We start from the raw sequence: 25,792 nt of genomic DNA, 5'->3' as shown, positions 1-25,792 counted from the left end.
ACCGGTTTTAGCAACAACCGCGGGGAGGTCACTGCCCGAGCGATAATATGTCACATCCCATCACGTCCCGGGTTTTACCAACAACCCTCAGCTCACACTCCAGGAGAACTGGTGCAACTGAATTTACTTTCCTTTTCTTGTAGTTTTCTTTTCCTTTAATTGTTGGTACTGCACCCTCTTTCAATACGGGCTTATAGCCAACGCTCCTCAACAGATCAGAGGTCTCGTACGAGTCTTCAGTAAAATGTGCAGAGCAGAGGAGAGACCACTTCGTAGGCGCCCAATGTGCCCGTGAACTTCTCGCAAAACGTGTCCAAATCTTTGCAGTTTGAACATTCTTGGGCCATGAATGCAACGTAAATCCACCTTCTGTCGTGTTGCTGCACCCGCCAGCAACACATCTACGTGGCATGGCGATAAATTAGCTCAAAATGGAGGATCGGAGTTGCAGTCAGCTCTGTGTTTTAGTATAGCGGAAATGGTGATGAGACCAATAGCCTTCCTGCTGTGACGTCATGGATGTCAAGGTCATTCACTCAGACCGCTACCGATATGAATCACTTTAATCGTAAAAATTACTATATTAGATTTATTGTTAATGCTTAAAACTATTCCTGTGCCATTCTTGAGGTCTCAAGGCATTTATAAACGAAAAGTGAGGCCATGGTTCTGCTCATCTCCTCATTTAAAACGTCGTTCTGAACATTATGAACATTCAGTCATGGTTAGTGCGCCCTCTGGTGATCAGACATTTGTATTGCACCCAAAAGGAAATGAGAAACCACACCATTTACTGTAAAATGATCACCTTTATTACACATTAAAATAATCATGGTTTATATATATATATATATATATATATATATATATATATTTAATATTACATTCTACTTTAATTATATCATTGCAAGATGAGGCTTTGTCCAACGGTAATTACTTGGCTATAAGTCTCTTAAAACACATACACTTTTCCACTCGCAAATATTTCATCTGCCATATTTAAACTATTCCATATATCAGATTATTAGAAAGTAAACTTTGAGTATGTAGTGCTAATAATCTAATCCTTACGGTTAACCATCGCAACACCAGTGTGCAAAAACCAGCTTGTGAAAATGGGACTCACATTTCAGGTGTCAGAAATGTATAATAATGACTGATCACCAGTGGGTTGTCTCTAGAGAAGATCAAATCAAGTTTATTTGTACAGCGCTTTTAACAATAAACATTATCACAAAGCAGCTTTACAGAATTTGAACGACTTAAAACATGAGCTAATTTTATCCCTAATCTATCCCCAATGAGCAAGCCTGTGGCGACGGTGGCAAGGAAAAACTCCCTCAGACGACATGAGGAAGAAACCTCGAGAGGAACCAGACTCAAAAGGAGAAGATGGCAGGTTCAGGCACTTGGCTGATCAACCATGTTGAGAAAGTTGCGTGGCAGTGTTAAGAGTACTCCTTGGTGAACCGCTGATGGAACTCTTTCACTTTGTTGAGCAAAATCTTGAGTTTATCAGCCGGTGGTAGGATGGTCATCCTGTTCGAAGAGAGGACACAAGAGGATATAATAAATAAATGACCACAGGACAAAGTTACAGGACATTATGACCAAATGAACAGGTGAATACTGCCATCTAGTGGTGGCTCTGTAGCTTTATAAATAACAAAATGTGATTATTTACTAACCGACGTATTAATAATCATGACTCTAAAAATCATTTTCATCATAAGGAGACACTCAGGCGTAATCTTGACAAACTTTCTGGTTAAACCTAGCAAGTGGTATAATTTTGTCTTCATCGGACAGAAACTTTAAATCAATTTGCATTGACTCCATGCTGTATTTTAATCTTTTATGTAGAAACATTCCAAATGGCCTATATTTATTACAGCAAACACATGCTGGTTTGCTCATAGAACTTTAATACCATATTTTTCCTCATCCACTATATTTTTAAAAAAATAACCACCACAGACATACAAGAATACTGTTTATTCCAGGGGTCGGCAACCTTTTTGCCATGTAGTGCCAATTAGAAATTTTCTTGTTAGTTAGTGTGCCATTCAAATAGGTGTTGTTAACTATGTGTAATTAGACACCACACATTTTAGACGGATATGGATATTTAATGCATTGAGCAAATGTAAAACATCATTGCACTTGTTTTATGCCATTAACCTCACACACAAGGTTTAAGAACCCCCCCCCCACACACACACACATTGGATAACATTGCAAGCAGCTTATACAAATTCACAAAATAACATCCAAAATCTTTCAGTAGGTAACAGGCCCAAGTTATTCACAATTCACAACCAGTGGCGGCTGGTAGTCTTTCAAACAGGGGAGGCTGGTCGGTTATGATATTTCCAGATTTTAAAAGAAAAAACACATCAGTTTTGCCCATACTCTTGCCTCTGATCTGGCTGATTGTTGGCAGGGTCACAAACTGTGAAATAACAGGTTCTTTTGGCCCATTAGCCTACTGTCCAATATACATGATGGTGGTGTTGGGGGGGAGGGGTATATTTTAACATTTTATATTTTAAAATTGTGGCATGTTGTTTAAAACTTGATCATTATTGAAAGCAGCTCTTTGTCAGGAACCTCAGCAGTAACAGCAGAGTGTTCTGGAATAGGCACAAGCACTGACCTTGGGGAGCCAAACATAGAGCTGGGTGCCACACATTTCATTCAATGACACTTTCCCTATATTTTACTTATTTTGACTGAGAAATGTTTTATTGACAATTTTGATAACCCTTCACTTTTAATCCAGGTCTGTAGTGTGAAATGTTCTCGGCTGTGTTTTTGTTTAAAAATGTTTTCCAAATTGTAGCTGTGTTTAATTCATATCCAGAGAAATATATATTCCAATATAATATACTCAGCATAAACATTTTAAATAGATTCTATATTTTTGGTCCATCCATGACATATTACTAAAGTAGCCTATTTACTGTTGTTGATGTGGGTCACTTGCTGTTAGCCAATTCACTTTCTCGTACCAGGAGAGCTGAAAGGAACGAGTATCATTCCCTACCTTTTTCACCAAGTCAATTTGAGGCGTTGGTCTACCCTGCTCTTTAATTTTAATTTTTTCCTCGAAAGGAAGACTGGCAAATGGCTTCGCCAAAATTAAATCAACAATGCTTGGCATCCGTGCGCAGCTTTCTTGCTAGTTGACTAGCCCCTTCAAGTTCAGTCACTCGAATAAACGACATTTCTGGACCTAAGATAGCAAACTTGACAACACTATATTTACACTTTATTTACAATGAAAATATATACAAACTAAAAAAGCTGGTAGAAACCGTATGTAATGAATGAAATTGAAATGTAAGCTGATCTCTTACAATACACCACAGCACTTGCGAATCCGCATGGGACTGAACTGAGATTCACCGCTGCCTGTCTATATTTGAAACGAGCTGTCAATCAAAGAAAATATCCGGCCGCTTTCACCAATCAGCAGTCTCCTCGCGGAAAGCTTTGCCATGTCCCTCCCACTGTGAGGCTCGGAGTCCGTGGGCGAGCATTTTCGCAGTATTTGTCCAATAACCATCTTGCATTTTGATATTGAAAAGCGCAGAGCTCTCAAATGCCACTGAAGTCCACTGAGGCTGGGAGTCCGTGAGACTCCGTGGGCGGGCGTTTTCGCAGTATTTGTCCAATAATCATCTTGCATTTTGAGATTGAAAAGCGCATAGCTCCCAAATGCCATTGAAGTCCACTGAGGCTGCGCTGCATCGCGCTGTCACGAGGGGGAAAAATTCACGCACACATTAGGCGAACTGGGGAAAGTTATAAGGGAATGATTTAGCACTGTAGTTGGGTTGAGCACATATATTTCTATGATTCTGGATCTGAAATAGCAATGTTATAAGGTCGGCTATAACATAAGCCTAGCGCAATTCATCCTACACGATGTTCGTCATTTTTAGAGGAGGCTGAGCCTCCCTCGTTGTCTTAAAGCAATCGCCCATGATAAAGATGTAGCAGCCTAATGGAAATGGAACTGATGAATAATAAAACTACAGAAAAAAAATAAATGAGTGTCAGAGAACATTGACAAGTAGCCTACATAAAGTGGCTTAACAATAAACTGCGAATTTGAAGTAGCCTTGCTACAAAATAAATGTTTTACCTATCAGTCAATGTGATCCCTGGCCTTGCTTCACCTTACTTAGCTCCGAGATGTGGGGATGGTAATTGGTCACTTTGAGTTGGACGCATGCTTCCGAATGGCCCGTTGTCAGACGACTTCGGGAGGGGCAAAGTACATTCTTCATGTGCGAAAATATCTGTTCACACAGACATGTTGATCCGAACACTGACAATAAAGCCAGTACGATATTGCGAAGACAGTTAACTTTTCAGGTAAAGATGCCCAGCAGGATTCATTGGCTTTAAACAGCAGAGCTCCTCTCTCACAGTCACATCACAATATCTTGCCATCACTGCCAAACGTGCCACATCATTCACATCTACACTTTCGTCAAGCGCAATGCTAAATACTGCTGCATCTTTTATGCCAGCTGTTTGCTGCACCCTTACGTTTTCTGCCATTTCACCAATTCGTTGCTCAACAGTTCTGGCTGATACGGGCATGTCTTTTATTCTTGATTTTATTGTCTCTTTATTTGGCAGCCCCTCAAAAAGACTATCCGAGCCGGAGAGAAAGGCCTCCTTAATCTATTCACCGTCTGTGAATGGCTTTCCATGTTTAGCTATGCAGTGAGAAATTATAGAGCTAGCTTCAGTGGCATTGTTTTTAGCTGAGGAAAAGACTTTTTAAAGTGTGGGCTTGCTTCCCATATCCGCACACTGCGCGTGAGATTGATTCGTCCCGATCTGCCTGATCTTTGAAAGTCTTTTCGTGCTTTGCCTCGAAATGACGTTTAACACTGGATGTTCGACACACAACACTTTCAAAACACAACGTGCACACAGCACGGTCCCTCTGAGAAACGAACCCATATTCTTTGGTCCACAAGGAGAGGAAAGCCCGAACTGTCGGCTTCTTTGCCATCTTAGCGCAACTGCTGCATCAAGTGAGCCCAACTCGTGAGAAATATGGGGAGGGGGAAGTGTTAGCAGATTGGGCGGTTTTAAGTGCATTTTAGCGGGTTTTGAAAATATTTTGGGCTGAAAACCTCAGCAGTATCTGGCAACACTGGGAGGGGGGCGCTATATTGTTGTGTAGTCATGCTAAAAGAGCAGGCTCGCCATGCAAAAGCCAATGACAGTTCAAGATGACGTTTGAACATTTTTAACGTGTTGAATAATTAGGTGTGTGTATCGTCATCAGTGTGCCACTGGAAATTCCTCGGCGTGCCAGTTATGGCACGCGTGCCTAGGGTTGCCGACCCCTGGTTTATTCTATCCACATTCACTGGATATGAGCAATTGTGCGCTCTGATTGGCTACTCTACTACTAGGACATCAGCTCATATACTATGAGTAGAGAAAAAATGGCGGCGCGTGTTGCTGAAGCAACCGAGGATGAAATAAAAACTCTACTTGAAAACAAAACACAGAAAATACAAAAAAAAAAAAAGCAACAAAATATGGAATAAAAGTATTTGATGGTAAGAATGTACCTTTTTTTTAAAAAATTATTTTTCAAGAATTATTATTATTGCATTTTTCACAAATCGCTCCTGTCATTTTGCCAGTTTGTTTACATTCTAAGTGGAAATGATTTTGTCGGACGTTTTGTATAAAGTTTTTATTTACTGAATTAGATAAAAAATAAAAATGCTCTTTTTCTCAAAATCCAGTGAATGTGGATAGAATAAAACAGTTATTCCACTCAATCTCATCGTACACGGATTATAGCCGACTCTGTGCTACGCGCCTCATATACAGCTCGAGTTTGTGGAATAACTGTTACTTATTCTTTTATTCCCACTGGTCTTACTGTTTCAGCTGGGGAAAAAAAACAGTAGTAAGGAGACAAAAATCACTAATATTACAGCTAAAGCATAAATGTTGGCACCTCTGCTAATAGTGATGTTTGATCTGATTAATAAGAGATGTACCTGAAGTGATAGGTTCCATCTTTTTGCCCAAACCCACTGCCAGGAACCACACAGATCCCCGTTTCCTCCAGAAGCTTCATACAATAGAACATATCTGGTTCCTGGTGCTTCTTCTGCACACACATACACACAAATACAAACAAGCACACACTTATTCTAACACACACATGAGAGAGAATCAGGGATCAGAGTAAACAGAGAGAGACGCACCTTTGCTACCTCTACGGCTCGCTCAGGCAGCATGATGCGAGGGAATGAGTACATAGCCCCCTGCACAGGGTTGCACCTGATCCCTGGCACCGTGTTCAGAATGTCCTCGGTCAGCTTGGCTTTCTGTGCCAGGTTGTTCAGCGTGGCTGTGCGCTCCTGTAACAAATCACTTATTATACTACACTTACAGTGGTGCTTGAAAGTTTGCGAACCCTTTAGACTTTTCTATATTTCTGCATAAATATGACCGAAAACATCATCAGATTTTCACACAAGTCCTAAAAGTAGATAAAGAGAACCCAGTTAAACAAATGAGACATTTATTTATTGAGGAAAATGATCCAATATTACATATCTATGAGTGGCAAAAGTATGTGAACCTTTGCTTTCAGTATCTGGTGTGACCCCCTTGTGCAGCAATAACTGCAACTAAACATTTCCGGTAACTGTTGATCAGTCCTGCACACCGGCTTGGAGGAATTTTAGCCTGTTCCTCCGTACAGAACAGCTTCAACTCTGGGTTGTTGGTGGGTTTCCTCACATGAACTGCTCGCTTCAGGTCCTTCCACAACATTTCGATTGGATTAAGGTCAGGACTTTGACTTGGCCATTCCAAAACATTAACTTTATTCTTCTTTAACCATTCTTTGGTAGAACGACTTGTGTGCTTAGGGTCATTGTCTTGCTGCATGACCCACCTTCTCTTGTGATTCAGTTCATGGATAGATGTCCTGACATTTTCCTTTAGAATTCGCTGGTATAATTCAGAATTCATTGTTCCATCAATGATGGCAAGCCATCCTGGCCCAGATGCAGCAAAACAAGCCCAAACCATGATACTACCACCACCATGTTTCACATGGGATAAGGTTCTTATGCTGGAATGCAGTGTTTTCCGTTCTCCAAACATAACACTTTTCATTTAAACCAAAAAGTTCTATTTTGGTCTCATCCGTCCACAAAACATTTTTCCAATAGCCTTCTGGTTTGTCCACATTATCTTTGGCAAACTGCAGACGAGCAGCAATATTCTTTTTGGAGAGCAGTGGCTTTCTCCTTGCAACCCTGCCATGCACACCATTGTTGTTCAGTGTTCTCTTGATGGTGGACTCATGAACATTAACATTAGCCAATGTAAGAGAGGCCTTCAGTTGCTTAGAAGTTACCTGGGGTCCTTTGTGACCTCGCCGACTATTACATGCCTTACTCTCGGAGTGATCTTTATTGGCCGACCACTCCTGAGGAGGGTAACAATGGTCTTGAATTTCCTCCATTTGTACACAATCTGTCTGACTGTGGATTGGTGAAGTCCAAACTCTTTAGAGATGGTTTTGTAACCTTTTCCAGCCTGATGAGCATCAGCAACGCTTTTTCTGAGGTCCTTTGTTCGTGCCATGATACACTTCCACAAACGTGTTGTGAAGATCAGCCTTTGATAGTTCCCTGTTCTTTAAATAAAACAGGGTGCCCACTCACACCTGATTATCATCCCATTGATTGAAAACACCTGACTCTAATTTCACCTTCAAATTAACTGCTAATCCTAGAGGTTCACATACTTTTGCCAGTCACAGATATGTAATATTGGATCATTTTCCTCAATAAATAAATGACCAAGTACAACCCCGATTCCAAAAAAGTTGTGACAAAGTACAAATTGTAAATAAAAACGGAATGCAATGATGTGGAAGTTTCAAAATTCCATATTTTATTCAGAATAGAACACAGATGACATATCAAATGTTTAAACTGAGAAAATGTATCATTTAAAGAGAAAAATTAGGTGATTTTAAATTTCATGACAACAACACATCTCAAAAAAGTTGGGACAAGGCCATGTTTACCACTGTGAGACATCCCCTTTTCTCTTTACAACAGTCTGTAAACGTCTGGGGACTGAGGAGACAAGTTGCTCAAGTTTAGGGATAGGAATGTTAACCCATTCTTGTCTAATGTAGGATTCTAGTTGCTCAACTGTCTTGGGTCTTTTTTGTCATATCTTCCATTTTATGATGCGCCAAATGTTTTCTATGGGTGAAAGATCTGGACTGCAGGCTAGCCAGTTCAGTACCCGGACCCTTCTTCTACGCAGCCATGATGCTGTAATTGATGCAGTATGTGGTTTGGCATTGTCATGTTGGAAAATGCAAGGTCTTCCCTGAAAGAGACGTCGTCTGGATGGGAGCATATGTTGCTCTAGAACCTGGATATACCTTTCAGCATTGATGGTGTCTTTCCAGATGTGTAAGCTGCCCATGCCACACGCACTAATGCAACCCCATACCATCAGAGATGCAAGCTTCTGAACTGAGCGCTGATAACAACTTGGGTCGTCCTTCTCCTCTTTAGTCCGAATGACACGACGTCCCTGATTTCCATAAAGAACTTCAAATTTTGATTCGTCTGACCACAGAACAGTTTTCCACTTTGCCACAGTCCATTTTAAATGAGCCTTGGCCCAGAGAAGACGTCTGCACTTCTGGATCATGTTTAGATACGGCTTCTTCTTTGAACTATAGAGTTTTAGCTGGCAACGGCGGATGGCACGGTGAATTGTGTTCACAGATAATGTTCTCTGGAAATATTCCTGAGCCCATTTTGTGATTTCCAATACAGAAGCATGCCTGTATGGTATGTGATGCAGTGCCGTCTAAGGGCCCGAAGATCACGGGCACCCAGTATGGTTTTCCGGCCTTGACCCTTACGCACAGAGATTCTTCCAGATTCTCTGAATCTTTTGATGATATTATGCACTGTAGATGATGATATGTTCAAACTCTTTGCAATTTTACACTGTCGAACTCCTTTCTGATATTGCTCCACTACTTGTCGGCGCAGAATTAGGGGGATTGGTGATCCTCTTCCCATCTTTACTTCTGAGAGCCGCTGCCACTCCAAGATGCTCTTTTTATACCCAGTCATGTTAATGACCTATTGCCAATTGACCTAATGAGTTGCAATTTGGTCCTCCAGCTGTTCCTTTTTTGTACCTTTAGCTTTTCCAGCCTCTTATTGCCCCTGTCCCAACTTTTTTGAGATGTGTTGCTGTCATGAAATTTCAAATGAGCCAATATTTGGCATGAAATTTCAAAATGTCTCACTTTCGACATTTGATATGTTGTCTATGTTCTATTGTGAATACAATATCAGTTTTTGAGATTTGTAAATTATTGCATTCCGTTTTTATTTACAATTTGTACTTTGTCCCAACTTTTTTGGAATCGGGGTTGTATAATATTTTTGTCTCATTTGTTTAACTGGGTTCTCTTTATCTACTTTTAGGACTTGTGTGAAAATCTGATGATGTTTTAGGTCATATTTATGCAGAAATATAGAAAATTCTAAAGGGTTCACAAACTTTCAAGCACCACTGTATAGAACTGCATCACACCAAGATAACGACATGCAGAAAACATTGCGACTCTGCATCACCGTCGAGCTCAGAGAGTTTTGAGTCGCAGGGATGTAATTTGTGGTTAACATTCGCAAATAGATCCGTGAAACAATTACAGTGCTCAGCGTAAATGAGTGCACCGCCTTTGAAAAGTAACATTTTAAACAATATCTCAATGAACACAATTTCCAAAATGTTGACAAGACAAAGTTTAATATAACATCTGTTTAACTTATAATGTGAAAGTAAGGTTATATTATTAACCTTACTTTCACGTTATAAGTTAAACAGATGTTATATTAAACTTTGTCTTGTCAACATTTTGGAAATTGTTTGTGTTCATTGAGATATTGTTTAAAATGTTACTTTTCAAAGGCGGTGCACTCATTTACGCTGAGCACTGTATATAGACAATTATTTATATCTTTTCTCTATTTCTGATTTTGTGTTATTGTTAATTCTCTGTAAGATCAAAACATTAGGTGTATAATAACTCCATACATCACCAACAACACTGACTGCTGTTGAAACCTTCAGGTTTCTGGGCTCCACAATCTCCCGGGACCGGAAGTGGGAGACCAACACAGTCACCATCATCAAAAAGGCCCAGCAGAGGTTGTACTTTCTGCGCCAGCTCAGGAAGCTCAACCTGTCTAAGGAGCTGCTGACACAATTCTACTCTGCCATCATTCAGTCTGTTCTCTGCTCTTCCATCACTGTTTGGTTTGGATCGGTCACCAAGCAGGACAAGAACAGACTGCGACGGACAATAAGGTCTGCAGAGAAAATTATTGGTGTCAGCCTGCCCTCCATCCAAGACCTGTACCTGTCCAGAGTCAGGAAACGGGCAGGTAACATCTCTGCAGACCCATCACACCCTGGTCACAAACTGTTTAAACTTCTCCCCTTTGGGAGACGCTACAGATCACTGTACGCAAAAACAACCAGACACAAGAACAGTTTTTTCCCTCAGGTTGTCTCTGTGATGAACAGCTAAAACCGGACTCAAATATCAGTAACATCAACCGTGAAATATCTGCACACTCATACCATCATTCTGTGCACACTGTATATTTATATTTACTGTCATCCTTGCACTATGCACCATTTTGCACCAAAAGATTTTTTAAAAAAATTATATATATATATCCGTGTCTACCGGTATACATATATTTACCCTTCTACATGTACATAGCTTTTTGTTTTGTTTTTTGTCTACGCTTTTTTTTTTATCTGTTTGTACTAAGAGAGCTAAGTGAAACCGGAGTCAAATTCCTCGTGTGTGTTCACATACCTGGCAATAAAAGTGATTCTGATACTCGCTACCGTGCCCGAGTCGAGCCCATGCATTCTAAGGCTAAGATAGCTAAGCACTAGCTAGAATGATTTAGTTATCTGTCCGGAAAAATGACATCATCGAACCTTGCTCTATCTTGCATTTGCACTCACTAGGCAGGCTTTCCTTTTCTTTTTCGCTGATGGGAGAGCCGAGTCCACCATGTTTACTGACGCTGAATTGTTTTGGTTAAAAGTAGGTCAAACAGACACGCCCCCTGGTGGTCACGTGATATTGTTGCTCGCTTGCTGCGGCAATTTTCGGAATCGTAAAATGTGGGAAGCTTTTTATCTCTGCAAATCGTTTACACACAGGATACACGGTGTGGGTGTGCAGCAGCGAAACATCTCGAAACTCCAACAGCAACAGAAATGGAACATTTTACTCAGAATTCAACTTTGCAGTCAGAACTTTTAATTATTTTAGTGGCTGTGGACGTAAGGTGCACTCATTCTATCGAGTTAGGATTATATGAATCCAGCAAGACAGACACTCCAAAAACTAGATAGAACTCGACGCCAATGATGTCGATGCCTCCGCCTGGTAGACTACACGCCTTATCAAGTTGTGATTTGGGGATGGACATTTGACCTCACAGTAATCTTGACCTGGTGAAATTACTTGTATCAGCCTTGGAGATATTGTGTTCACAAGGTTTTCGGACAGACATTTGACCTCACAGTGACCTTGACCTTAGACCTTTTGATCTCAAAATCTAATCAGTTCATGTTTGTCCCAAAGCGCATAAATGGTGAAAGTTTGGTGAAATTCCTTTCATTAGCCTTTGAGATATCGTGTTCACAAGGTTTCGGGACGGATGCATGCACGCACAGACGGACAACCCGAAAACATAATGCCTCCTGCACCTTATGGTGGCGGAGGCATAAAAAAAAAAAGGGTTAAAGGTCCCATGGCATGAAATTTTCACTTTCTGAGGTTTTTTAACGTTAAAATGAGTTCCTCTGACCTTCTTAAGGTCACTCCAGTGGCTAGAAATTTCATAATGTGTAAACCAAACCATGCCCACCCTTTGTCAACATTTGAGAATGGCGCGTCAAAATGACGCGTTGATAGGCTCTTCCCTTTACTACGTCAGCAAGGGAGATGATCCCCACGCCCCCCCCTCTGGATTCCCACCCACTGTATGGATTGCCCGCCCAGCTCAAAAGTTGCCACCAAACATGGAAGTTGCGCTGTACATGGATGTAACAACACAGAAAGGAGTCTGTTTTTACTGGCGACGGGAGAGCCCCTGAAGACGCAGTGGCTTAATTTTATTTACTCCAATAATACGCCGTCGAGTCTACCTAAGACGGTGTATGTTTGTCGGAAGCATTTTCCTGAGGAATGTTTCCACAACTTGGGACAGTACAGGGCAGGTTTTGCACATCAACTGTCACTGAAGCCTGGGTCCGTACCAAGCATCCCTGCCGCATCAGCAACAAACACCGAACAAGTAAGTGTAGAACTGTTAAGTCGTTTTGCCGTGTTTTAAAATCGGTGCGTTAGCCTTGCAATGGCTACATTAGCTGTGCAGCTAACCGCTTCCTGCAGTTAGCCAGATACTCTGCGCTACAAAACCAAAAAGCATGCAGCATGCTCTGTTAAACTGAGTTTAGTCTGGAAATTGACTGTAACTTATGAGCTTATGTTTTGCCGTGTTTTAAAATCGGTGCCACGTTAGCCTTGCAATGGCTACATTAGCTGTGCAGCTAACCGCTTCCTGCAGTTAGCCAGGTACTCTGCGCTACAAAACCAAAAACATGCAGCATGCTCTGTTATAATAGCCAATCAAAACAGTTTTTACAAAGACACCCACATTCTTTTTTTAAGTCACTCGTTCATTTTATTTGTTTGTTTGTTCAGTAAAAACCCAAACATTTGTTGAATTTATTTTATTTCCTCGTGTCGCACCTTAATGACGTCAGCGCGCGGTATTTTTCCCTTCGCGGTTTGTTCCTTCTCTCTCGCCATAGTAAGACACCCACATCCGCTTGTTCTGACCCACTGGAGGTAGCGTCACAGTGCTGTTAGCCAATCAGAGGTAACACGTTTACATGTCATGAATATTAATGATAAGAGCTGAAATCCTGTCGCTCTCCCGCCACCCGCTCCTCCACCAAACTAGAACAGCCTGAAACAGGAGAACCACAGCATTTTTTTCACCAAAACCGGCTCACAGGGCATTCATTCATACTAGAGACCACCGCACAATTAATGAAAAAACGATGCCATGGGACCTTTAAATATTTTCATTACTGTAAACAAAATGGTTGCTAATGTACCAAACAAGTCAAGAATATAACAGCAGGTTTTCACCTTCATGAACAGAGCGTGTGATGGCTCTCCAGGCTGAGGAGGGTTCGTCACCAGGGCCATGAGCACTTGACCTGGCACAGGAGCACACAGACGCACGGACACCAGCTTAGTGAGCTGAGCTTTCACTTCCTCGTCCATGTTTATCACCTCCATATAGCCACTTCGTAAACCGCACCTGAAATAGTGTGAAAATAGTCAAAAGAATGAATAGAGCGAGGATTAACCCTTAAAATCTCCTTAGGAATGATTACTCTCTCTCTCTCTCTCTCAAGCTGTTTGTTAGAAAGCCATGTCCTGGATTCAGTTACTCTCCAATCTGAATGTCCATTGTGATCCTGGGAAACAGGCCAGAACTGGCTCAAAGAGTGTACTCACTCTCCCATGTAACACTTAGAGGTGGAATGGAATGAAACCAGCTCCACTGTGTTGGAGAATTCAGGCCCCATCTCAAATAACACCTTCTTAAAAGAGTGGAAGGTACAACCTTCGGCATACACGTTATCCTGATACACCTGAAAGAGGGATAATTAAAGGGTTAAAACCTTCAAATGCAGAAAGACGGCCTAAAATAAAAGCGTATTGTGTTACCTCATCAGCCAGGAGGAAGAGATGTTCCTTGGCAGCGAATCGGATCACATCCTCGATGAGCTCCCTGCTCTGGACTTGCCCTGTCAGGAGGAAGAACGGCTCAGATTTAAAGGAATAATCCGGAGTGATATGCTTTCTAGGTCTATTTTCGCATTATTAGGAGTGCATACGTTGAGTTGCTACCACAATCACGTCAATCGGATGCGTTTTGAGACAGTTCGTTTTTTGCGATTTCAACCGGAAAGCGCTAACACGGCAGTGCGAGGGGCGTGTCTTTTTGCCAATACAAAACGCTAGTTTCAAAACCATTGCAAAGCTCAAAACAACATGACAGTTCTGTGGAAGTGAGTAGAGGGTTCCTACAAACAAAACGAAGTGTCCCTGGCTCTGCAAGTGCACGGACAGAGTGTGTAGAAGAGTAAATACAAAGCCAGTACCTTACCTGAAGTTGTTCTTCTCCAGATGCCATCTTCAGGAGAAAGTCCGTAAAAGTCGAGTGCTGAGTGCAGAGCAATTGTGGTATGTTGTGCATTTCCAGCGGGACGGGCTCTGCACATGGCACTCGACTTTTACGGACTTTCCACTGAAGATGGCGTCTGGAGAAGAACAACTTCAGGTAAGGTACTGGCTTTGTATTTACTCTTCTACACACGCTGTCCGTGCACTTGCAGAGCCAGGGACACTTCGTTTTGTTTGTAGGAACCCTCTACTCACTTCCACAGAACTGTCATGTTGTTTTGAGCTTTGCAATGGTTTTAAAACTAGCGTTTTGTATCGGCAAAAAGACACGCCCCTCGCACTGCCGTGTTAGCGCTTTCCGGTTGAAATCGCAAAAAACGACCTGTCTCAAAACACATCCGATTGACGCGATTGTGGTAGCAACTCAACGTATGCACTCCCAATAATGCGAAAATAGACCTAGAAAGCATATCACTCCGGATTATTCCTTTAAGGATAAGCTTTTTAAAATCACCACCGTGTTGTTTCACCAAAACAAAACAACACGGAAATGTTTATTTGCGTTATATTCTTGCTTTGACTGTTGGTGTGTGAGGAGATGGTTAAACAAACAAACAAAAAAAACCCTGGACTCTTCTAGGTTAGTACCTGTTGGGTTGCCTGGGTTGATGATGCACAGGACTCGTGGGTTGCAGTGCTCTCGGGCGGCCTGTAGGGAGTGCTGAAGCTCGGCGATGTCCAGACTCCAGCACTTCTCCTCGTTCAGGTAGTAGTTAATCTGCACAGCACCCAGTTCGCTTATTGCAGCCGAGTACAGAGGGTACTGAGGGATCGGGATCATCACACCTGTACGGGTGCGATCCTCACCTGCTGTCAGCAGCTTCAGCATGGTCTGAGAGAGAGAGAAGTTAAACTTCATATCTTTGCGCACTGTGTAATGTTCTTTATATTATATCGACACATCCACGAAAAAAAAAATGCAAGTTAATCGAAAGAATTTTAATTTTGAACTGACTCGCCATTTTGACAACATGCATCTAGTCAGTAGGAAAACAATGGGAGTGACGCCATCGGAGTGAAATATCAGGAATTATTATCCATACAGGACACTTTTTTGATGGAATAAAAAACGTGTTCTATTCCCTTCTAGCAGGTTTCATTCATTTGGTTTGATAGCATGCAATATTGTTAGCATATCACTTATCCTACGTGTATTACGTCACTCTACCCAGTGGAGAATGAGCGTTGAATATGGTTTATGATATTGCATGGCTGTCAAGACAACGTGACGCCACACGTCAGAGACATAAAACTTCCGCACTAGCGAGTGAGTGACTGTGACAATTTGTAAACAAACATGGCCGCCAGATTTGCTTTGTTAAATACAGAAGATTTTGAGATAATTTTGAAAGAAAAAGACGCATTGAACACCCAAAAGGAATGTGTATGTATAATAATTAATAATAATAATAATAATATTGGCTGGGGGGGCGGCACGGTGGTGTAGTGGTTAGCGCTGTCGCCTCACAGCAAGAAGGTCCGGGTTCGAGACCCCGTGGCCAGCGAGGGCCCTTCTGTGCGGAGTTTGAATGTTCTCCCCGTGTCCGCGTGGGTTTCCTCCGGGTGCTCCGGTTTCCCCCACAGTCCAAAGACATGCAGGTTAGGTTAACTGGTGACTCTAAATTGAGTGTAGGTGTGAGTGTGAATGGTTGTCTGTGTCTATGTGTCAGCCCTGTGATGACCTGGCGACTTGTCCAGGGTGTACCCCGCCTTTCGCCCGTAGTCAGCTGGGATAGGCTCCAGCTTGCCTGCGACCCTGTAGAACAGGATAAAGCGGCTAGAGATAATGAGATGATATATAACAGGACTCTAATGATATAAAATGATAACTTGGGCAAAAATAAAAATATTCCCAATTTTTCTGTTTGGCGACTAAAGATTTTGCATCCAAAATACAAAGCTAATGTTGCTCAAAAGTAATGGCGTCCAGTTTAGCCTCATTTGCACCAGTTGAAATGTGTGATTCTGCCTTGACACTTTAAGCCACGCCCCCTTACACCTGCACCATGTGACACCAAACTATGTCCTGAACTACTATTGAGCTTCACGACTCTGTGTGTGTGTGTGTGTACGTGTGTGCACATTTTATAGCCATGCAGTTAGAGCAAAGCTAAACTACTGGCTATAAACGTCCTCATATCTCTCGTGCAAAACTATTTACAGTGCATTATATGCTCCAAACCCAGCCAGAGCTTATCTTACGCACACTAAACAAGCAGTGTGTTCACTAAACATTTCTCAGGACTACAGTGGAAAAGATTTGCTTCCACAGAAACTGGAGATAGAAAACTCTCATTTGCTTTGCAAAAATTCAGGAAGCCTTTCTTGCTACTAAATGGCAAACCTGCTCTTTATTTTCTGGATCTTTATGTTCAGCCTGGGTTAAAATTGCCCATTTCCGAATTCATCATGGATAATGGATCAGTGCCCTTAATCTGACCAGTTAAGGGCACATTCATTGTAAGCAGTGAATAGAGGAGTTGTGGTAAATCACGATGACATACGACGATGCCGTCGCTGGCGCCTGTGGTCAGATAGATGTTGTCCGGGTCGCAAGAGATGCCGCCGTCCCGATGCTTGATGTAGCGGGCCACGCTGTCTCTAATGCAGCCGATACCCTGACTTGCAGAGTATGCGCCTAAAAAAAGAAAGGAAACAGCTCTACATTACAAACGTGTTGAAAAATTAAAGCCTAGAGATAAGATCAGGGTTTAATTAAGCGTGATGGAGATCAGTTGATGTATTTCACATCAGCTGATAATGATGGGTCCAATTATTAGGGCCCTTAAATCTTTTAAGGCTACCAAGGATTCATTAGATTACAATCAAGAGCTTTTACAAAGGAATAAATTGTTATTCAGGGTCACAGAAATGGTTCCATTTTTATTTTCTAATCTGACTGATAAGCACAAAGGCCACACCTCTTAAACAAATAATAATAAAAGGCTACATCGCTTAAATCCAAACAAAACACAAAAAATAAACTCCTTTACGTACTGGCAAATAATATCCATACAAGACATTTAAGAGTTATTGGCCCAAAACCTTCAGGTGTCTGCTAGAAAGCTGAAGACGAAGAGGAATTTGATCTTTCAGCTCGACAATGACCCCCAAAAAGTTTTGGAACGGTCCAGCCAGAGCCCAGACCTAAACCCAGTTGAAAAACTGTGGGGTGACCTGAAGAGGGCTGTGCACAAGAGACGCCCTCGCAATCTGACCGATTTAGAACGCTTTTGCAAGGAAGAGTGGGCAAATATTGCCAAGTCTAGATGTGGCAGGCTGATAGACTCCGACCCAAAAAGACTGAATGCTGTAATTAAATCAAAAGGTGCTTCAGCAAAATATTACAAGTAGTTTAAGGATGTGCACACTTACGCAACCAGCTTATTGTACGTTTTTTATTTTTTATGTTTCCCCCCTAACAGATTTGTTTGTTTTTCAACAGGTTATAGGTCACATTAAAGGTGGGAAAAGTTTTGAAATTATTTATCATGGTCTCATTTTTTTTACATGAGAAAAACTAATCATTTTAACAGGGTGTGTAGACTTTTTACAGTGGTGCTTGAAAGTTTGTGAACCCTTTAGAATATTCTATATTTCTGCATAAATATGACCTACAGTAAAACATCATCAGATTTTCACACAAGTCCTAAAAGTAGATAAAAAGAACCCAGTTAAACAAATGAGACAAAATATTATACTTGGTCATTTATTTATTGAGGAAAATGATCCAATATTACATATCTGTGACTGGCAAAAGTATGTGAACCTCTAGGATTAGCAGTTAATTTGAAGGTGAAATTAGAGTCAGGTGTTTTCAATCAGTGGGATGACAATCAGGTGTGAGTGGGCACCCTGTTTTATTTAAAGAACAGGGATCTGTCAAAGTCTGATCTTCACAACACATGTTTGTGGAAGTGTATCATGGCACGAGCAAAGGAGATTTCTGAGGACCTCAGAAAAAGCGTTGTTGATGCTCATCAGGCTGGAAAAGGTTACAAAACCATCTCTAAAGAGTTTCGACGCCACCAATCCACAGTCAGACAGACTGTGTACAAATGGAGGAAATTCAAGACCATTGTTACCCTCCCCAGGAGTGGTCAACCAACAAAGATCACTCCAAGAGCAAGGCGTGTAATAGTCGGCGAGGTCACAAAGGACCCCAAGGTAACTCCTAAGCAACTGATGGCCTCTCTCACATTGGCTAATGTTAATATTCATGAGTCCACCATCAGGAGAACACTGAACAACAATGGTGTGCATGGCAGGGCTGCAAGGAGAAAGCCACTGCTCTCCAAAAAGAACATTGCTGCTCGTCTGCAGTTTGCTAAAGATCACGTGGACAAGCCAGAAGGCTATTGGAAAAATGTTTTGTGGACGGATGAGACCAAAATAAAACTTTTTGGTTTAAATGAAAAGCGTTATGTTTGGAGAAAGGAAAACACTGTATTCCAGCATAAGAACCTTATCCCATCTGTGAAACATGGTGGTGGTAGTATCATGGTTTGGGCCTGTTTTGCTGCATCTGGGCCAGGATGGCTTGCCATCATTGATGGAACAATGAATTCTGAATCATACCAGCGAATTCTAAAGGAAAATGTCAGGACATCTGTCCATGAACTGAATCTCAAGAGAAGGTGGGTCATGCAGCAAGACAACGACCCTCAGCGCACAAGTCGTTCCACCAAAGAATGGTTAAAGAAGAATAAAGTTAATGTTTTGGAATGGCCAAGTCAAAGTCCTGACCTTAATCCAATCGAAATGTTGTGGAAGGACCTGAAGCGAGCAGTTCATGTGAGGAAACCCACCAACATCCCAGAGTTGAAGCTGTTCTGTACGGAGGAATGGGCTAAAATTCCTCCAAGCCGGTGTGCAGGACTGATCAACAGTTACCGCAAACGTTTAGTTGCAGTTATTGCTGCACAAGGGGGTCACACCAGATACTGAAAGCAAAGGTTCACATACTTTTTGCCACTCACAGATATGTAATATTGGATCATTTTCCTCAATAAATAAATGACCAAGTATAATATTTTTGTCTCATTTGTCTAACTGGTGAGCACCACTGTATATCCACTGTACGGTTTAATTGCTTTTTTTTCCAGGCACATTTTCTATGTTTGAGCAAACCACAAAAAAATGGTTCGGTGCCACTAAGACAAACAGTGCACTCGTGTATAAGCTGTCACAAGCGGATATCTGGTTCCAGTGTGAAAATAGGCACCCAGCTAAGCCTATTTTTATCAATATCGCAACTTTTAAAATGTTGCTAGAAATTTTATTTTTAATTAAAACGTTCAGGAGAAACATCAGGGCACTTGCCGTGATTGGCAAACGGAGTTTATTTTTTTGTATTTTTGTTTAGCTTTAAATTGAGACTGACAACCACAAAGGCCACGCCTCCTAAACTGAGACTGACAAACACAAAAAAGTCACGCCCTCTAGGGGACTAACAGAGAGACCATTCTTCCTAAACCACACATTCATATCCAACAGACCGATACTGCTTCCTCCACAGGCGTTCAGAATGCTCCGTGCACGAGCTTTGGCATCGTCAGGAAACTTGCTATTATCCAGCAGGTCTGTATACGAGCACAAAGCCAAGACCTTGAAAAGAAGGACAACAGTATGATGACTGGAAAAAAAAAACTGAACACATATTCCCTCTAAAAGTTTGTTTAAAGAAACAGGAAAAAGGTACAAGGTGATAAGGAAGGGTTAATCGCTCAGGTTGAGTAATGAATGAATGAATGAAAGCAAGGGTGGTTTTGTTCTCTGAAGTGATGCTCACCTGTCTGAAGAAGGTGATGGGTTGCTGACCCATGGCATGGGCATCTCCAATGTTCGCTTTGATGACCTCGGTAAAGGGTTTCTTCACTCCCTGTCAAAAGAGAAAAATGTTTATACAATCTTGAAGATTAGAAAGTACGACTGATCCGGTCACATGTGGACAAATCATCAATCGTAAGTTTAATAATGAGCGAGAATGAGTCATGCTTATTTATTAAATAAGGAAAAGTAATCAGGGTGAAAAGTAACAAAGGAAATCTAATCGTTACAGGATTTCAGTACATTTCACTAACAGTACTTTTTTTGAGCGTAACTAAATCGTAGTGTACCTGTGAGTCAAACACAAACATGAATTTAAAAAAATAAAAATAAAAAATTGTGCTGTTTATTGCAAATAGGTGTCACAAAAGTGTATTATTTATTTTATTTTTTACAAAATCTCCCAGGGCGGCAAGGTGGTGTAGTGGTTAGCGCTGTTGCCTCACAGCAAGAAGGTCTGGGTTCGAGCCCCGTGGCTGACAAGGGCCTTTCTGTGCGGAGTTTGCATGTTCTCCCCGTATCCGTGTGGGTTTCCTCCGGGTGCTCCGGTTTCCCCCACAGTCCAAAGACATGCAGGTTAGGTTAACTGGTGACTCTAAATTGAGCGTAGGTGTGAATATGAGTGTGAATGGTTGCCTGTGTCTATGTGTCAGCCCTGTGATGACCTGGCGACTTGTCCAGGGTGTACCCCACCTTTCGCCCGTAGTCAGCTGGGATAGGCTCCAGCTTGCCCGCGACCCTGTAGAACAGGATAAAGCGGCTACAGATAATGAGATGAGATGAGACAAAATCTCCCATTACGTTCAATGCAAGTGTTCCAGCACTTCATATGTGTCCAGTTTCCTCTCAAAAATACAGGGAGTGCAGAATTATTAGGCAAGTTGTATTTTTGAGGATTAGTTTTATTATTGAAAAACAACTATGTTCTTGATGAACCCAAAAGACTCATAAATATCAAAGCTGAGTATTTTTGGAAGTTGGAGTAGGGCTTTCTTAGTTTTAGCTATCTTAGGAGGATATCTGTGTGTGCAGGTGACTATAACTGTGCATAATTATTAGGCAACTTAACAAAAAACAAACATATACCCATTTCACTCATTTATTTTCACCAGGGAAACCAATATAACAACTCAACATTCACTAATATACATTGCTGGCATTCAAAAACAAAAAAAAAACCAAATCAGTGACTAATATAGCCGCCTTTCTTTACAAGGACACTCAAAAGCCTGCCATCCATGGATTCGGTCAGTGTTTTGATCTGTTTGCGATCAACATTGCGTGCAGCAGCAACCACAGCCTCCCAGACACTGTTCAGAGATGTGTACTGTTTCCCCTCCTTGTAGATCTCACATTTGATGAGGGACCACAGGTTTTCTATGGGGTTCAGATCAGGTGAACAAGGAGGCCACGTCATTAATCTTTCTTCCTTTAGACCCTTTCTGGCCAGCCATGCTGTGGAGTACTTGGATGCGTGTGATGGAGCATTGTCCTGCATGAAAATCATGTTTTTCTTGAAGGATGCTGACTTCTTCCTGTACCACTGCTTGAAGAAGGTGTCTTCCAAAAACTGACAATAGGACTGGGAGTTGAGCTTGACGCCATCCTCAACCCGAAAAGGTCCCACAAGCTCATCTTTGATGATACCAGCCCATACCAGTACCCCACCTCCACCTTGCTGGCGTCTGAGTCGGACTGGAGCTCTCTGCCCTTTGCTGATCCAGCCACGAGCCCATCCATCTGGCCCATCAAGACTCACTCTCATTTCATCTGTCCATAAGACCTTAGAAAAATCAGTCTTGTGATACTTCTTGGCCCAGTCTTGATGTTTCATCTTGTGTGTCTTGTTCAGTGGTGGTCGTTTTTCAGCCTTTGCTACCTTGGCCGTGTCCCTGAGTATTGCACACCTTGTGCTTTTTGACACTCCAGTGATGTTGCAGCTCTGAAATATGGCAAAACTGGTGGCGAGTGGCATCTTGGCAGCTTCACGCTTGACTTTCCTCAGTTCACGGGCAGTTAGTTTGCGCCTTTTTTTTTTCAACGCGCTTCTTGCGACCCTGTTGACTATTTTGAATGAAGCGCTTGATTGTTCGATGGTCACGCTTCAAAAGCTGGGCAATTTTAAGAGTGCTCCATCCCTTTGCAATATATGTCACTATTTTTGACTTTTCTGAGTCCGTCAAATCCCTCTTCTGACCCATTTTGCCGAAGGAAAGGAAGTTGCCTAATAATTTTGCACACCTGATATAGGGTGTTGATGTCATTAGACCACACCCCTTTTCATTACAGAGATGCACATCACCTGGTATGCTTAATTGGTAGGAGGCTTTCAAGCCTATGCAGCTTGGAGTAGGCCAACATGCATAGAGAGGGTAATGTGGTCAACATACTCATTTGCCTAATAATTCTGCACTCCCTGTAAAGAAAGAAAGAAATTGATTCAAATACTAACTCACAGTCAGGCCCATAAGTATTTGGACATCGATAATTTCCATAGTTCTTCTGTAGTCAAGTCACTTTATTTCTACAGCGCATTGAAAAACAACAGGACTTGGCCCAAAGCGCTTTACAGTCGAGGCGAATGCAATTCAATACACACAAGGCATGAATAAAAATGGAAGGAGAGAAATAAAGACATCAAACCAAATAGAATCATAAAAATCAAGCAAAAGATCATAAAATCAAACGAGGATATAAAACCATTAAAATCATAAATTTAATGTGCAGTATGATAAAAATTGATACAGTGCCTTGAAAAAGTATTCATACTCCTTGAACTTTTTCACATTTTTCCACCGTACAACCACAAACTTAAAAGTTTTTTATTGAGATTTTATGTGATAGACCAACACAGAGTAGCACATAATTGTGAAGTGAAACGAAAATGATAAATGGTCTTCAAAATTTTAAACAAATAAAAATCTGAAAAATGTGGTGTGCATTAGTATTCAGCCCCCTGTACTCTGATACCTCTAAATACAATCCAGTGCAATCAATTGCCTTCAGAAGTCATCTAATTAGTTAATAGAGTCCTACTGTGTGTAATTTACTCTCAGCATAAATACACTTGTTCTGTGAAGGCCTCAGTGGTTTGTTAGAGAACACTGAAGAACGAACAGCATCATGAAGACCAAAGAACCCACCAGACAGGTCAGGGATAAAGTTCTGGAGAAGTTTAAAGCAGGGTTAGGTTATAAAAAAATATCCCAAGCTCTGAACATCTCAAGAAGCACTGTTCAATCCATCATTCAAAAATGGAAAAAGTATGGCACAACTGCAAACCTACCAAGACATGGCCGTCCACCTAAACTGACAGAGCGAGCAAGGAGAGCACTGGTCAGAGAAGCAGCCGAGAGGCCCATGATCACTCTGGAGGAGCTGCAGAAATCCACAGCTCAGGTGGGAGAATCTGTGCACAGGACAACTATAAGTCATACACTCCACAAATCTGGCCTTTTCGGAAGAGTGGCAAGAAGAAAGCCATTGTTGAAAGACAGGCATAAGAAGCCATGTAGGGGACACAGCAAACATGTGGAAGAAGGTGCTTTGGTCAGATGAGACCAAAGTTGAACTTTTTGGCCTAAATGCAAAGCGCTATGTGTGGCGGAAAACTAACAGTGCTCATCACCCTGCACACACCATCCCCACTGTGAAACATGGTGGTGGCAGCATCATGCTATGTGGATGCTTTTCTTCAGCAGGGACAGGGAAGCTGGTCAGAGTTGATGGGAAGATGGATGGAGCTAAATACAGGGCAATCCTGGAAGAAAACCTGTTGGAGGCTGCAAAAGACTTGAGACTGGGAAGGAGATTCACCTTCCAGCAAGACAATGACCCTAAACAAACAGCCAGAGCTACAATGGAATGGTTTAGATCAAAGAATATTCATGTGTTAGAATGGCCCAGTCAAAGTCCAGACCTAAATCCCATTGAGCATCTGTGGCAAGACTTGAAAATTGCTGTTCACAGACGCTCTCCATCTAATCTGGCTGAGCTTGAGCTATTTTGCAAAGAAGAATGGGCAAAAATTTCAGTGGCTAGATATGCAAAGCTGGTAGAGACATACCACAAAAGACTTGCAGCTGTAATTGCAGCAAAAGGTGGCTCTACAAAGTATTGACGCAGGGGGGCTGAATACTAATGCACACCACATTTTTCAGATTTTTATTTGTTTAAAATTTTGAAGACCATTTATCATTTTCGTTTCACTTCACAATTATGTGCTACTCTGTGTCGGTCTATCACATAAAATCTCAATAAAAAAAACTTTTAAGTTCGTGGTTGTAAGGTGGAAAAACGTGAAAAAGTTCAATGGGTATGAATACTTTTGCAAGGCACTGTATGTAGCTAAATAAATAAGAGAAATTATGCACAGTTAAAAAAACATTACAACTACAAAAATTACGATTAAGAGTGAACTTAACAAAAAAATATGGAGCAACATCAGACTGAATTAAAAGCAAAAGAAAAAAGAAGGGTCTTTAAGTTTGACATAAAATAATCAATGGTAGGGCAGGATCTAATCTCGGGGCACCTTTAGTTTACACCCCCACCATGGATATGAAACGAAGCACTCGAGATGTGATCGAAGTGTCAACTTTCAGCTTTAATTCAAAGGATTTAACAAAATATACACTACCGTTCAAAAGTTTGGGGTCACTCTGAAATGTCCTTATTTTTGAAAGAAAAGCACTGTTCTTTTCAATGAAGATTACTTTAAACTAATCAGAAATCCACTCTATACATTGCTAATGTGGTAAAATGACTATTCTAGCTGCAAATGTCTGGTTTTTGGTGCAATATCTCCATAGGTGTATAGAGGCCCATTTCCAGCAACTCTCACTCCAGTGTTCTAATGGTACAATGTGTTTGCTCATTGCCTCAGAAGGCTAATGGATGATTAGAAAACCCTTGTACAATCATGTTAGCACAGCTGAAAACAGTTGAGCTCTTTAGAGAAGCTATAAAACTGACCTTCCTTTGAGCAGATTGAGTTTCTGGAGCATCACATTTGTGGGGTCGATTAAATGCTCAAAATGGCCAGAAAAATGTCTCGACTATATTTTCTATTCATTTTACAACTTATGGTGGGAAATAAAAGTGTGACTTTTCATGGAAAGCACAAAATTGTCTGGGTGACCCCAAACTTTTGAATGGTAGTGTATATTGCATGAACCATTTAATAATTACAGCCATTTTTTACACCATCCCTCCATATTCACACTCAATAATCATTATACAATTGTCTAATTCAGGAGATTAAAAAGTCTGGAGTTGATTGCAAGTGTTAAATTTGCATTTGGGAGCTGTTCATGACGGGAACTCTCAATCCACGGTCCAAAGATGTCTATCATGAACATGTTCCCATGAACAGCTAACAAATGAAAATTCAAAACATGGAATCCTCTCCAGACTTTTTAATCTCCTGAAACTGTCAGGAAATAACGAGGAAACAGGCCACACCCTGCGGCCATGAAACTGCTTATCAGTCAATTGTATAGTTACAATTATTCTATCCACATTCACTGCATATGAGTAATCGTGCACTCT

The 25,792-nt window shown here is 41.4% G+C and overlaps 1 protein-coding gene across 4 annotated transcripts in view; it reads right to left on the bottom strand.

Moving 5' to 3' along the window:
• Positions 1 to 1,171: 1,171 nt before the first annotated feature.
• The window catches only part of gpt (glutamic--pyruvic transaminase), a 64,227-nt gene continuing 39,606 nt past the window's right edge, over positions 1,172 to 25,792 (bottom strand). For 3 of the 4 annotated variants that reach the window (XM_060906405.1, XM_060906403.1, XM_060906402.1), the window contains 10 exons: positions 20,205 to 20,294; positions 19,912 to 20,020; positions 16,918 to 17,051; positions 15,002 to 15,245; positions 13,895 to 13,974; positions 13,682 to 13,818; positions 13,307 to 13,481; positions 6,258 to 6,413; positions 6,048 to 6,160; positions 1,172 to 1,539 (listed from right to left, as the gene is read on the bottom strand). In XM_060906405.1, coding sequence (XP_060762388.1) covers positions 1,449 to 1,539; positions 6,048 to 6,160; positions 6,258 to 6,413; positions 13,307 to 13,481; positions 13,682 to 13,818; positions 13,895 to 13,974; positions 15,002 to 15,245; positions 16,918 to 17,051; positions 19,912 to 20,020; positions 20,205 to 20,294 — 1,329 coding nt within the window. In that variant the 3' untranslated portion in view covers positions 1,172 to 1,448. Of the gene's footprint in view, positions 1,540 to 6,047; positions 6,161 to 6,257; positions 6,414 to 12,829; positions 13,122 to 13,306; positions 13,482 to 13,681; positions 13,819 to 13,894; positions 13,975 to 15,001; positions 15,246 to 16,917; positions 17,052 to 19,911; positions 20,021 to 20,204; positions 20,295 to 25,792 lie in introns of those variants that run through there. The other variant, XM_060906404.1, reaches the window with a different exon arrangement.

Source organism: Neoarius graeffei, chromosome 23, assembly GCF_027579695.1.
Source record: "Neoarius graeffei isolate fNeoGra1 chromosome 23, fNeoGra1.pri, whole genome shotgun sequence".
NCBI classification, from domain to species: Eukaryota; Metazoa; Chordata; class Actinopteri; order Siluriformes; family Ariidae; genus Neoarius; species Neoarius graeffei.
This window is presented reverse-complemented; position numbering and strand designations above follow the sequence as displayed.